This window comes from Panulirus ornatus, chromosome 5, assembly GCF_036320965.1.
Source record: "Panulirus ornatus isolate Po-2019 chromosome 5, ASM3632096v1, whole genome shotgun sequence".
NCBI classification, from domain to species: domain Eukaryota; kingdom Metazoa; phylum Arthropoda; class Malacostraca; order Decapoda; family Palinuridae; genus Panulirus; species Panulirus ornatus.
In genome coordinates, this window is record NC_092228.1 from 39,758,250 (window position 1) to 39,773,931 (window position 15,682).

Genomic DNA, 15,682 nt, shown 5'->3' on the forward strand with positions numbered 1-15,682 from the left:
GTAAACTGTTGTTAATTATGATGAAATTACTAATATTTTCGATTGTAGTACCTTTGTATATAGTCGAGATGGAGCATAGTAGAATGACTGTAATAAACTAACAACAAAAAATAGATAGATTTTCTCGTTATATCAATAAAAGTCATGGTACTCCAGTATTACAATTTTCATTAGATTAACTTTTTATTTTATTCTCTCATTCCGACAGATGTATCACCAAGAGAGAGTAGAGGAGGTGCGCACAGAGCAGAGATCATCTGGTGGGGGCAAGAAATCTTCCTTTAATAATAACTTGTCTGAACTTGACTCCTTGCTGCAAGACCTCAACAATGCGCGTTACACAGGAAACTTTAAAGGTTTGTTGTAGTTATCCCTGAGAATGTATTTTATCCGTTTTCTCTGTAGTGTTTGTTTACACGTTTTCTGTTACCTTCGTCTGCCAAGTATGGGAAACTTCTTTAATAATACATTTGCCGAGGATGCGTTGCTGTTATCGAAATGAAATGATATCATTGTAAAGAAAAAATGTATATTGTCTTACCCTAAGAAACTTGATAAGTATTATTATCATTATTGTTGTTATTTATGAAAGAGATTTCAGTATATGGGTTGAAATGAAGAGGAGGTCCGCGTCGTTATTACTGAAATCCAAACAAAACAATGAATTAAAACTTTGTGTAAATAAGATCATCAGACTCAATATGTCTCGCATAAGCAGTTTGAAGAAATAGTTTTTGTCCAGGCTGTTATGGTCAGTGGATTATTTTGCGGTTTTTACACTGAATTGTCATACGGTTGCATCAGAGGCAAGTCTTCATGGGGTAATGAGTCATGAGGTGACCCCCCTCTACACCCATCAGGCTCCTCATGACGGGATATTCATTAGTCATCTGCCTCATCCATGTCAGTGTTGCACATTTTATATATGTGTTCATCTTTGCGTCGGATGATTATGAGTGATCCTCCTCACAGAAGTGTCGAAACTTGGCAGACGTAACAGAATTCATTTCTGATGCCGCCACACGGTAAGTGCTTAATCTCACACCGGTTCTTGGGCTTTGATTGCACGTAATTTGGGCTCTCACTCTCAAAACTAAACCTTAACGATAGAGAAATTATACTGGAGCAATTAGATCAGTATCTAGTATGTAGTATATAGTTGTAGAATAGAAATGTTTGTAAATACTTTGCCTGTATTTTGGTGACTAACATGAATTAATTACCTTCTTAGTTTAAATGTAGGTAAGTTTTAACCTTTTCCAGTTATGTATATATGTCATTCCTTCATACCATCTGTCATTTTCGTGTTATTTTCTGTCCACCATCTGTGTGGGGAAGACCTTCCCCCGTGGGTCGTCGCTGCTCCACCGACTGTCACCTGAATTTACGAAGCTGAGACTGAACTGGCGCCCTGGCCGGCCTCCCACAGGGGTTACGGCGTCGCTGGGGGAAAATAGAAAAAGAGGAAATGCTAAGATAAATATTTCTCTCGAGATTAAAGACTTTATTCTCACTTGACATTGTATAAAGACAGGATTATTGAGATCAAGAAGCAGTACTACAATAAAGATGGTTCTGAGTTTCTTATGGTTGTGCGCGTTGTTGTTGTACACGTATAGACAAGGAAAGTTAGGGAGGGAAGAAGTTATGTCAGCGAGGCTTGGGAGGAGTGTAGTTTGTATAGCTGGAGAGCGGCTGAAAATACCTTAGTGGTAGGCGTTGGACATATTGTTAAGGTGGCAGCCAGGCTGAGGGGCGGGAACTACAGAGGAAGCTGGGCTAAATATATCCTCATATTGGCGCTCATGATGACACGTGTTTACCTTGGAGACGACCCCCGTACAGCACGTTGGTACACGTCATTGTTATTGATTAAACTTAATAACGGCCATATACACTGTTAGGGGGGCAAGGATATATATATATATATATATATATATATATATATATATATATATATATATATATATATATATATATATATTCCTATGAGTCCACGGGGAAAATGAAACACGGTAAGTTCCCAAGTGCACTTTCGTGTAATAATCACATCAGGGGAGACACAAGAGAAATATAACAGTCAGTTGATATACATCGAAGAGACGAAGCTAGGACGCCATTTGGTAAACATGCGATATATATATATATATATATATATATATATATATATATATATATATATATATATATATATATATATATATGTGTGTGTGTGTGTGTGTGTGTGTGTGGATTTCTTGTATTACCCAGATATTATCACAAGAACATAAGTAGAGAGATTTCACATTTGTGTTTGCTCATATCCTTGTTACGTGACGTGAAATTTGTCACGTGGTTGGTTGGTTGGCGTAGGAAGGGGAAATTGAACGAGGTGATCACGTGATTGACGCCCCCGTCTATCCCTCACGACCTCTCCCCGTTTTCAGTTCCCGCCGTTTTTCGTAGAAAATGGCGTGTAACAGTTTCTCAGGCTTATTCCCGTCAGTCGTTTGGCTTAACCGTTCATGTTGGCTGGGCAGCCAGTGATGTGCACTCCTTATTTATATTCGTCTCTTGACACTGATGGTTTATGTTATGTGTTCATTTTGCCTGTTACTGTCTGCCACTTCTCATGGCGTCTGGAAGACCAAAGTTTCTCTCGTGTGTGTTAATGTCATCTGTCTTCTTTTTTTTTTTTTTTGGCAGTTACGATGTACCTCTCTCTCTCTCTCTCTCTCTCTCTCTCTCTCTCTCTCTCTCTCTCTCTCTCTCTCTCTCTCTCTCTCTCTCTCTCTCCCTTTTTTCTGTCGGCTGTTGCTCTGGCTCGAAGTAGGGCGTGGAGATCCACCTGTTCCTGTCTTGTCTGTCTGTCTGTCTATGTATACATAAGGAGTCGACTTTCCACGAAATGGTCCTTCTGGGGGTGTGTAGTGGCTGTGGGTACAAATGACCATCTGGCCTTCACTTCTGTGTCCTGTAGACAGTAACTTGGAACGCCTTCTGTTGTGTGTGTGTGTCTGTGTGTGTGTGTGTGTGTGTGTGTGTTATATACCTCCAACCTCCGTCCCTTATTAAGCTGCTGTGCACCCTGCGTGATTCACGTGACCTTTGACCTGACCTGTACGATTCTTACCGTCGTGCTTAATAATAGTAGCACCGTCGTACTTTGCGAACGTACCATCGTGATCAGGGAACGTACCGTCGTGCTCAAGGGTCGTACCGTCGTGGTTAAGGATCGTACCGTCGTGGTTAAGGATCGTACCGTCGTGGTCAAGGGTCGTAGCGTCGTGTTCACGGTCTTACCGTCGTGTTCACGGTCGTAGCGTCGTGTTCACGGTCGTAGCGTCGTGTTCACGGTCGTACCGTCGTGTTCACGGTCGTAGCGTCGTGCCCACAGTCGTAGCGTCGTGGTTAAGGATCGTAACTTCCGTTGTCTCGTTGAATTAACCTGAATACTGCAGTACAGCAGTGTGACCTCTGACATGAACCCATAGGGTCATGAGGGTGCAGGTTTATGACCTTCAAGTGTGTGTGTGTGTGTGTGTGTGTGTGTGTTGTTTGGTAGTGACCTTGGCGTGTGGTGGGGGTGGGTGTGTGTGGTGCAGTCTTCACGTGAGCTATACATCATGTTTGACACCCCCAGCATTTGGCAGCGGCCCGCCACTCTCTTCGTGCCACCCACCCACCCACCGGCTATTTCCGCCCTTCACCGCCTCGTTGCTGTCTCGTACCGCTTTTGTTAGACTCGCAAACCGTGCGAGACTTGCAGGGGTTATTTACGTCCAATAACCCCCCAGCACAGCACACCCCAGCACAGCACACCCCAGCACAGCACACCCCAGCACAGCACACCCCAGCACACCACACCCCAGCACACCACACCCCAGCACAGCACACCCCAGCACAGCACACCCCAGCACACTACACCCCAGCACAGCACACCCCAGCACACCACACCCCAGCACACCACACCCCAGCACAGCACACCCCAGCACACCACACCCCAGCACAGCGCACCCCAGCACACTACACCCCAGCACAGCACACCCCAGCACACCACACCCCAGCACCACACCCAGCACACCACCCCCAGCACACTACACCCCAGCACAGCACACCCCAGCACACCACACCCCAGCACACCACACCCCAGCACACCACACCCCAGCACACTACACCCCAGCACAGCACACCCCAGCACACCACACCCCAGCACAGCACACCCCAGCACAGCACACCCCAGCACACCACACCCCAGCACACCACACCCCAGCACAGCACACCCCAGCACACCACACCCCAGCACACCACACCCCAGCACACCACACCCCAGCACACCACACCCCAGCACACTACACCCCAGCACACCACACCCCAGCACACCACACCCCAGCACACCACACCCCAGCACACCACACCCCAGCACACCACACCCCAGCACAGCACACCCCAGCACACCACACCCCAGCACACCACACCCCAGCACACCACACCCCAGCACACTACACCCCAGCACAGCACACCCCAGCACACCACACCCCAGCACACTACACCCCAGCACACCACACCCCAGCACACCACACCCCAGCACACCACACCCCAGCACACCACACCCCAGCACACCACACCCCAGCACACTACACCCCAGCACAGCACACCCCAGCACACTACACCCCAGCACCCGTAATGCCCTCCCCCAGTATGTCGGTAACTTACAAGGGTGTCGTACATATACGACAGTCGAGACCTCGGCTGGCCCAGTGGCTCTTGTCTTGGCTCATCGCACACCGAGCACTTACCAGAGAACAACAGACATAACACTGTTTTATGTTCTTTTGTTCTCCCAAAGAACGTTGTGAAGCGGCGCCACACACACACACACACACACACACACACACACACACACACACACATATATGTATATATATTCTTTCATTTCCGTATTTAGTTTACATTTACTGAGGAGGAATTCCGTGGATCAAGAATCAGATCAAGTTTGGAATGTGTCATGGTCCCCTTGCAGGCTCATGCAGTTCCTCCTCCTCCTCCTCCGCCTCACTTCCCTCGTGATGTAGCGAATGACAGTCCAGACGCCGTATTGTTTATGTCACATGACAGGAAACAGTTGACAGTCGTCTTAACAAAAACAAACATAGTACGTACCTTGTATCTTTTTTATGGACGTTTTTTTTTGTTTCTGTTTCATTCTTTTCACTGTGATGTGTTTCACCGTTCTTACTCTCAGTAAATTAAACGCAAGAATGGTTTTAAAGTGCTGTATGTAAATTTCCAGCCTTTGTAGTCAAGACAACTTTAATCATCCTGGGAGAAACATGACAGGTGGAGTAGATCCATCTGTTGGCATGAGTGAGCGCTGGGCACAGTGTTCGCCAGCCACCTGGCGCGCCAAGATCTGGGCCGCGAGCGAGTAATGGCGCCCGCCTGGGATTTAGAAATGTCGGGGTTTATCCAAGAGCCGTGTTGATATACCTTTCTCACCTCCGTCACCGCCACACCTGGCGCTCGGCAGCAGTAAACACACACACCTGGGGCCACCAGGGATGGATCACCTGCTCTGTGTGTGTGTGTGTGTGTGTTGTGGTATTTCCGAATTCCGGCATAGTGTCGGGTCTTGTGTACGTGGGTCGCTGTCGTCATTACTCTCTATCTCATCCACTCCTGCGGCGATATATATATATATATATATATATATATATATATATATATATATATATATATATATATATATATATATATGGAGGGCAATAGGTGGAAAAACAACGTATGATTGGACTATTAACATCTCGTAGAATTGAAGTATAAGTCCGCGGTTGACAGGTAATGACAATAGTCTTATAAAAACAAATAATACGATAATTTACGGGGCTATGAAGATCAGGGAAATATGGGGTTAATTAACCTGGAAGTAGGTTGAACACTTCTGTATATATTAACCAATAAAAACCACATACCTCTTCTATTAGCCAACATTTACCCAGATTTCGAATTTTTTTTTCTTTTAAGAATACTTTATTGTGGTCATTTGTTTACATTGTTTAGTGCGCTGTGTTTGTTCGCTTTCCCACCTCAGCACGCGACCATCTCCAGCGAACATCGACGGGCGCTGGGAGGCCGAAAGTCTTCATTGTAGTTCGGGTAATTTGTTTATAACACTGAAACCTTAAGTGGGTTTGGACTGCTGGGTAAAGTTAGGTCAGGTTTTTATAAGTTCTGGTGATTTGTACAGTGATTCACCTATTCTCTTGTATTTAATATTACCCGCTTTGATATGATTTTCTTCCACTCTCGTATTTCTGTGTGCTTTTAAAGTTCCCACGCGCGCGCGCACGCACCGCAAACAAATGCCTAACTTGTACACATCTGGTCTCCAGTTATCGTGTAGAATGCAGTGAAACCCGTGCCCAACATAGACTATTCCATGATCTATCTTGACCGCTTCATATTCCTGGGTTCAGCCCATTGACAGCACGTCGCCCCCCATATACAGCTTCAGTCCAGTTGATTATATCTCAATCGCGTGCCTCTCGCTGTGCGAATGTTTAGGCCCTGATCTCGAAATCCCCTTCATAGTTTCTTCCTCGACCTCCGACACCTTAATCCTCTTATGTATAATCTATATCAGAGGGAAGACAGCGGAAAACTGTGTCAAAGAGGCCAGCGACCACCATCGCTGAGCATAGCCACCGTTCCGTCTGTTCGCGCACATAAATTCATCGCTGTAAGACGCACATGAATTTCCGTCAGTATTTTCAGTTTATTTATATCCTGTGGTATTTTTGCCACCTGGCTGGCAGGTGTCTAACGGGCAGGAACTGTGGTATGCTTCATCTGCTTTATTATGGTTTGTTTTCGGGCGTTGCTATACGACGGGACACAAAGATGGCGTTGTTTAGTTTGGTGGAGCGACAGTGCGTGGCTGTGAACCTTGCCGTTGCCAAGACCCTTCAGGTTTATGGTTATTTTATATTTTGAGTTGAGGTGGTCGACAGGAAGGAATGGAGGAGGCACTGGACGAAGGCAGGTCTTACTGCCGTACCTGACGGAGAGAGGGACGGTCCTGTGGTAGAGAGGGACGGTCCTGTGGTAGAGAGGGACGGTCCTTTGGTACAGGATGTAGTCAACATTCTGGACGGGATTGTATATACATCGGGCGGGTGCGACAGAGATGGTGAGGGAGCGATGTGTTATACCACTCACTTGCACGTAAGTCTTGCTTCCCTGGTGGACAGTCTTGCCTGTACAGGACGGTGGTAATGTTGAAGTAATACTGCTGGGTTGGATTATGAATATTGAACCTCTAAAACTGGTTCAGATTAACGCATTCCTCCGGGTCGCTTGGCGTCCGTTGCTGCACATTAGTTGATTCCGTTGTGGCCGCCAGACGTGTATCAGTCATGGCTGTCCTCGTGATCGAGTAATGGCTCGGTGGAAGCACTTGTTGTGTAGTGGGTTATAATACTGGCTCTTAGAACACGACTGGGATGGTCTTTGAACACGACGGTACGGTCTTTGAACACAACGGTATGGTCTTTGAACACGACGGTATGGTCTTTGAACACGATTACCAATGTCATGAATGAAGAAGGAATCCATTATGAGAAGGGATGTATGAAAGAAGAGGCGGCGGTGGCGATATAGTGAAGGTAGCCATTTAAACAACCCTTGCAGGTTACCAGCTGGTTTACGTGTGGGTTACATTATAGTTTACCATCAGTAGTTAGCCAGGTGGAGAGCTTACAGTAGTCTTAACAACCACAGGAGATGACCAGGCAGATGTGAGCAAGCAAGCAGGAAGTAGGTAGGTGGAGGTCTACACCACGCCTGCAGCCAAGCACTCTACCTACCCCTTAATAAATATATATATTCCTATGAGTCCACAGGGAAAATGGAACACGATGAGGTCCCAAGTGCACTTTCGTGTAATAATAACATCATCAGGGAAGACACAAGAGAGAAATATAAGTCAGTTTATATATATATATATATATATATATATATATATATATATATATATATATATATATATATATATATACCCGCAGTTATGTGGATTGTTCACCTATCGCTGTTTCCATCTTGCCTTGATGTAGGTCATTGACCTGACCCCGCTATCCTTATCAAGGAAATTGATTTTATCTCCTTTATTGTTTTTCTTTGAACTGTGTTTGTTGACAGTCTTTCCTTATCAGTAAGTGTATATCGGGTTGATATGCTTGGCCCTTGTGAGTGTGTGTGCGTGTGTGTCTACACTTCTCAGTCCTTGAAGGTGTATGTGTTGGCTCCGGCATCTCCCGGGTGTGTACTACACCTTCGTTAGCTTGGAGACACCGACCGGTTGATGAGTGTCGAGCAGGTGACCTGGTTAGCCTGCTGGTGTAGCCAGACACGATTCTCCTAAACTGAAAGATATTTTGAGATACAGGCGATGTAGGAGAATGTACTATGGTGGTAGGAGATGGGGGAGGTAACCTGCTGTCGTGGGGAGAAGGCTAAAGTTCTATAGGGTTGGGGAGAACTAGGCCCCCCCTTAGTAGGGAGGAAGAAGTCAGTAAACTCCCCACACCACGTGACCGTAATCACCCCGAGCATATCTTTCATCATGTGTGAGATATATTTATAAGGAGGAGAAACTGGGTTATACCTCCTTGTGATGTGTCAAGGCTTTGCTTTATGGAGGGACCCAATTAACGCAACGAGAGTCGTGGTTTATAATGTTTTATGAACGTTTTACTATGGTTTCATCACCCACAGCCCGGCCTGGGACCTAACCTAACATGACAGACGGATGCAAACAGGTCAATTAGTCCTATCGAGGGTTTGTTTGTGATGATGGTAGGGATCAGAAACATTAAGGATTACTGTGGTAACATCGGGAAAGCTTAAGAAATACCTGACACTCTATATGTTGCTAAGGAAGCGTCGCAAATGATATCAGTTGTGGACCTGCAGGGAATTAGTTTTCATGTCTTTGTTGACGGGATCAGTAGTGCTGTTTTCATCAACTACGTTCATATGTTTACAGTCGAAACCAGACAGGTCTGACTTAAATACCTATTTAGATCGAGATGATCCAAGACTGCGATTTTGAATGCCTTTGTTAGATCACATCACAACATTCTCTTTTCTAAAGTGAATAAGTTTAGTTTTTTTTTTTCTTTAACCCATTGCGGGAATCATTTTGGTTACCGACCGCTGTCTTTTCCCAAGTGTGATGCATGACAGTGAATTGTAAAGACGAATGTCAAAGCCCTTCCTATAAGGCCTAGAATTTTGTTTTGCCTTTTTTTATAAACTGTTTTAGGCACTGGGCATTTGGCCAGAGAGTATTACACCGCAGATATGTCCTCATATACCTTTGTAGCGGAACACAGTTCCAGCTCTAGCTTGATCTCTTGGTTTTACTACTAATGTTTCAGACTTTGTATTCCTCCATCGTAGAATACATATGGCACCAGCGAACCCGGTGTATGTCACCTTGCATCTGTACATATTTCATTGTAGTTGTAGATTTATCTTCCAACGTAGAATCATTTCAGAACTTTCATCTCTAACATCGTGAAAATTCATAAACAATGTTGTCGGTGTAAATGTGAGACTTGCTCCCAGAGCAGAACCCTGTGGCACACCACTTGTCACGTCCAACCATTCTGAGGCTGGAACATTAATCGCAATATTTTCTTAACAGCCAGTCAGCTAATTGTCTACCTCTCGAAGTACATCTCCATCTGTACCACGTGACTTAGTTTTCATTAGTTATACATACTGATTTTTTTTAAATCAAAATAGATGATATCAACAGCTTTACCTTCATCATACATGTTCATTATTCAACTGAAATAAAGTAGATTGCGTAACACTTACGTAATGTGTAGCTATTTGCAGTGTCATTTGGTAACAGTGACGTAACATCTATCACTAATGTGATTGGTTAAAGGTGAAGTGAATAGACTAATGGCCTGAATGCTGGTCCATTTCAATCTTTCTCTTGTATGTTGTCTTATGGCATTATGTGTTGACATTGTAGGTGTGGCCTTGTGATGATTGTTTTGTTTTGTAGCCCAGTCAAAAGCAGCTTAGTGGGAGGGTTTTAAATGATACTTGAAACTCCATAATAACTTTTTGAGATCCTGTAGAGGTCTAATGCTCTTCTAGGTATGTACACTAACTCGAGGCTGCATTGCCTCGAGCACAGATGGCTACGGGTACGTGGGAGTGTACCCCACACACACACACACACACACACACACACACACACACACACACACACAGGAGGCTGTATCTGTGTACATGAGGATATGACTGTGAATAGTTGGTGAGGGTTGAAGCCAGACCCCAGCAGTGGGGTACATGGTGTTTGTACGAGACCATCCTTGTGGCCTGATTCCCCCCAATATTTACACTGTCGATGGTACATCCCTCCACCATATACACCTTGTACATCCCTCCACCATATACACCTGGTACATCCCTCCACCATATACACCTGGTACATCCCTCCACCATATACACCTGGTACATCCCTCCACCATATACACCTGGTACATCCCTCCACCATATACACCTGGTACATCCCTCCACCATGTACACCTGGTACATCCCTCCACCATATACACCTGGTACATCCCTCCACCATATACACCTGGTACAACGCTCCACCATATACACCTGGTACAACCCTCCACCATATACACCTGGTACATCTCTCCACCATATACACCTGGTACAACCCTCCACCATATACACCTGGTACATCCATCCACCATATACACCTGGTACATCCCTCCACCATATACACCTGGTACAAGCCTCCACCATATACACCTGGTACATCCCTCCGCCATATACACCTGGTACAACCCTCCACCATGTACACCTGGTACAATCTTCCACAACCCTCCACCATATACACCATGAGTGTAGTAGTAAGCAGTTATCGCTTGGGAGAGAGTGTTAGAGAAGGGAGGCTGAAATTCCTGTAGTACACACAGTTAATCTCCTGAATTACTCGCACATAAGTCGACGACTTTAAGGACGAGTAGCGAGTCTAATTATGAGGACAACAATGGTAGAGCGGGTAGCGTTCCTGACCTTGACGCACTCACGGGCAGCCCTGGGTCGAGGAGAGCAAAGGTTCGAATCCTACTTGCGGCAGTGGGTCCACAGTCAACCCAGCTGTTCATCCACCTCTGGGGGTTGCCCGTATTATCTCAAGAAAAAACCCAAGCTTTCTTTAGACCGTGTTGGTTGGTGACGTTGTTCGCCAGGAAGGTTACCATCCCTATGATGCAGGTGGGAGGGAGATGTTGGCCGGTGAGATCGCTCGCCAGGAGGGCTTCCCTCAGTCTGTGCCTGACGTATAGGACAGTATAGCGGTCTCTAGATAATGGGACGATTACATCGATGAATATAAGAGATATTTATGATTACTTGCAAGTGATTATGATACTGGTATTTTTTCCATGGTCGCCGTTTCCTGCCTTACCAAGAGGGCGCCAGGAACAGACAAACAACGGCCTCATTTCTTGGTATTATCATTTAACTCTGTAATTTTGATACACATGATGATACGACTCGTGGTATTGTAGGTAGATACTCAGAGAGAAAGAAATGTAGGTATGAAGCGCACGAAATAAACAGTGTGTAAGTATGAAGAAGTGAACATAACTAGCGCACGAAATAAACAGTGTGTAGGTATGAAGAAGTGAACATACCTAGCGCACGAAATAAACAGTGTGTAGGTATGAAGAAGTGAACATGCCTAGCGCACGAAATAAACAGTGTGTAGGTATGAAAGTGAACATACTTAGCGCACGAAATAAACAGTGTGTAGGTATGAAGAAGTGAACATGCCTAGCGCACGAAATAAACAGTGTGTAGGTATGAAGAAGTGAACATGCCTAGCGCACGAAATAAACAGCGTGTAGGTATGAAGCAGTGAACATATCTGACGCACGAAATAAACAGCGACTGAGCTCATCATAGAATCATTGAACTTTCCGCATCTGTTTATAGAACGGCAGAGACTTAGCTTTTATACACAAGAAGGAGGTTAGAAAGTTAGGGAAATAAATATCCAGCCTCTGAGAGGTTTGCGCAAGTAATACCATCTGCAGATCTAGTCGGACAAAATGGCGGCGAAGAAATAATTAGTGTAGTGGGATGTTTGCCATCTTGGTAGGGTTTGAGTGGTGAAGGATGAGTGACTTGAGGGAATCGAAGTTGGGTACTATGGTTATAGAGGCGAATGTGGTTCCGTAAACCACATGGGAACCAGAGACGGAGATTATAGTACTCTAGAATTGATACAATAATTATTTCTTACACAATTATGGTAAAGAAAAGAGAAGGTGATGTTTTCGCAATTATTTTCTGAAGAGCTTTAGAGAAGGTAATTAATTCAAAATATTTTGTAATAAAGAAAAGGTAATTTTTGGAAATTACCTTCTGACGAGAGAATTCGAAATTATTTTGTGAAGTGACGAGAACGTAATTCATGTGATGTCTCCATGGTTGTTTAATTTGTTTATGGATGGGGTTGTTAGGGAGGTGAATGCAAGAGTTTTGGAAAGAGGGGCAAGGATGAAGTCTGTTGGGGATGAGAGAGCTTGGGAAGTGAGTCAGTTGTTGTTCGCTGATGATACAGCGCTGGTGGCTGATTCATGTGAGAAACTGCAGAAGCTGGTGACTGAGTTTGGTAAAGTGTGTGAAAGAAGAAAGTTAAGAGTAAATGTGAATAAGAGCAAGGTTATTAGGTACAGTAGGGTTGAGGGTCAAGTCAATTGGGAGGTGAGTTTGAATGGAGAAAAACTGGAGGAAGTGAAGTGTTTTAGATATCTGGGAGTGGATCTGGCAGCGGATGGAAACATGGAAGCGGAAGTGGATCATAGGGTGGGGGAGGGGGCGAAAATTCTGGGAGCCTTGAAGAATGTGTGGAAGTCGAGAACATTATCTCGGAAAGCAAAAATGGGTATGTTTGAAGGAATAGTGGTTCCAACAATGTTGTATGGTTGCGAGGCGTGGACTATGGATAGAGTTGTGCGCAGGAGGATGGATGTGCTGGAAATGAGATGTTTGAGGACAATGTGTGGTGTGAGGTGGTTTGATCGAGTAAGTAACGTAAGGGTAAGAGATATGTGTGGAAATAAAAAGAGCGTGGTTGAGAGAGCAGAAGAGGGTGTATTGAAATGGTTTGGTCACATGGAGAGAATGAGTGAGGAAAGATTGACCAAGAGGATATATGTGTCGGAGGTGGAGGGAACGAGGAGAAGAGGGAGACCAAATTGGAGGTGGAAAGATGGAGTGAAAAAGATTTTGTGTGATCGGGGCCTGAACATGCAGGAGGGTGAAAGGAGGGCAAGGAATAGAGTGAATTGGAGCGATGTGGTATACCGGGGTTGACGTGCTGTCAGTGGATTGAATCAAGGCATGTGAAGCGTCTGGGGTAAACCATGGAAAGCTGTGTAGGTATGTATATTTGCGTGTGTGGACGTATGTATATACATGTGTATGGGGGTGGGTTGGGCCATTTCTTTCGTCTGTTTCCTTGCGCTACCTCGCAAACCCGGGAGACAGCGACAAAGCAAAAAAAAAAAAAAAAAAAAAAAATATATATATATATATATATATATATATATATATATATATATATATATATATATATATGTGTGTGTGTGTGTGTGTGTGTGTGTGTGGAGCGGTCTTCTGTAAGATGTGGGTAGATGTGAGAGACGTCAAGTTATAATGTTAAGTGGTTGAGAGAGAGAGAGAGAGAGAGAGAGAGAGAGAGAGAGAGGAAACATTATGCAAGTCGTTTAAATAAAAGGTTGTGTAAGATGCTGTTAGTTATTTATGGAAAAGTTCTATTTTTTAGAAATATCACCATTTGTGCTATTTGATTACCCCTTAGATTAATTATAATGAAATTAGTATGCTAATTACTCGACTAATTACACAATTTTTTGGGTTTTGACCACAGATTCGTATTCACCATACTTGAAAGCATCTATCCTGAAATTTCAAGAAAATCCATTTTTTGAAAAAAAAAAAAAAAAAAAAAAATCAAGAAAAATCCAAGGCTATAGCCTAGCAAAATATTTTGCTGATTTTCAACATCAGATTTTAATGAAAATCTAGGTATAGATGTTACTTTACATGCTGATTAAGGATTTCGAGTCAAATTACAGCATTTCGCATCATTATTGCCTTTAATTACTCCTAAGATTAATTATATAATTATAATGCTAATTACTCGATTAATTACACAATTTTTTGGGTTTTGACCTCAGATTCGTGGTCAGCATACCCAAAAGCATCTATTCTAAAATTCTCAAGAAAATCCATTAAAAAAAACAATCAAGAGAAAACGAAAATATTTTGCTAAGATTTATAGCCTTGGATTTTTCTTGATTTTTTCATAAAATGAATTTTCTTGAGAATTTCATGATAGATGCTTTCAGGTATGCTGAATACAAATCTGTGGTCAAAACCCAAAAATTCGAGTAATTAGTCGAGTAATTAGCATACTGATTTTATGATTAAGCTAAGGGGTAATTAGAGGCATTAATAATGCTAAATTCTGTCATATGACTCGAAATCCTTAATCAGCATGTTTAATAACATCTATACCCAGATTTTCATTGAAATCTGAAGAAGTTGAAAATCTGAGCAAAATATTTGGTAAGGCTATAGCCTTGGATTGTTCTTGATTTTTTTTTTCAAAAAATGAATTTTCCTTAGAATTTCAGGATAGATGCTTTTAGGTATGCTGAATACGAATCTGTGGTGAAAACAGAAAAATTCGTATAATTAGTTGAGTAATTAGCACATTGTATTATAATTAATGTAAGGGGTAATTAAAGGCATTAATAATGCGAAATTCTGTCATTTGACTCGAAATCCTTATTTAGCATGTAAAATAACATCTATACCCAGATTTTCATTAAAATCTGAAGAAGTTGAAAATCTGAGCAAAATATTTGGTAACGGTTTTTTCTTGATTTTTTTCAAAAAATGGATTTTCCTTAGAATTTCAGGATAGATGCCTTTAGGTATGCTTAATACGAAACTGTGGTCAAAACCCAAAAATTCGTGTAATTAGTCGAGTAATTAGCATAATGATTTTATAATTAATCTAAGGGGTAATTAAAGGCATTAATAATGGGAAATTCTATCATTTGACTCGAAATCCTTAATTAGCATGTAAAATAACATCTATACCCAGATTTTCATTAAAATATGAAGAAGTTGAAAATCTGACCAAATATTTGGTAAGGCTATAGCCTTGGATTTTTCTTGATTTTTTTTTTTTTTTTAAATGGATTGTCCTTAGAATTTCAGGACAGATGCTTTTAGGTATGCTGAATACGAATCTGTGGTCAAAACCCAAAAATTCGTGTAATTAGTCAAGTAATTAGCATAATGATTTTATAATTAATCTAAGGGGTAATTAAAGGCATTAATAATGGGAAATTCTATCATTTGACTCGAAATCCTTAATTAGCATGTAAAATAATATCTATACATAGATTTTCATTAAAATCTGAAGAAGTTGAAAATCTGAGCAAAATATTTGGATTTTTCTTGATTTTTTTCAAAAAATGGATTTTCCTTAGAATTTCAGGATAGATGCTTTTAGGTACGCTGAATACGAATCTGTGGTCAAAACCCAAAAATTCGTGTAATT

At 42.8% G+C, this 15,682-nt stretch overlaps 1 protein-coding gene across 9 annotated transcripts in view; it reads left to right on the forward strand.

Moving 5' to 3' along the window:
- Positions 1 to 15,682, forward strand: part of LOC139748683 (transforming growth factor beta-1-induced transcript 1 protein-like) — an 84,477-nt gene that overhangs the window by 22,219 nt on the left and 46,576 nt on the right. For all 9 annotated transcript variants that reach the window (XM_071661980.1, XM_071661982.1, XM_071661983.1 and 6 more), the window contains one exon: positions 209 to 356. In XM_071661980.1, coding sequence (XP_071518081.1) covers positions 209 to 356 — 148 coding nt within the window. The remainder of the gene's footprint in view (positions 1 to 208; positions 357 to 15,682) is intronic.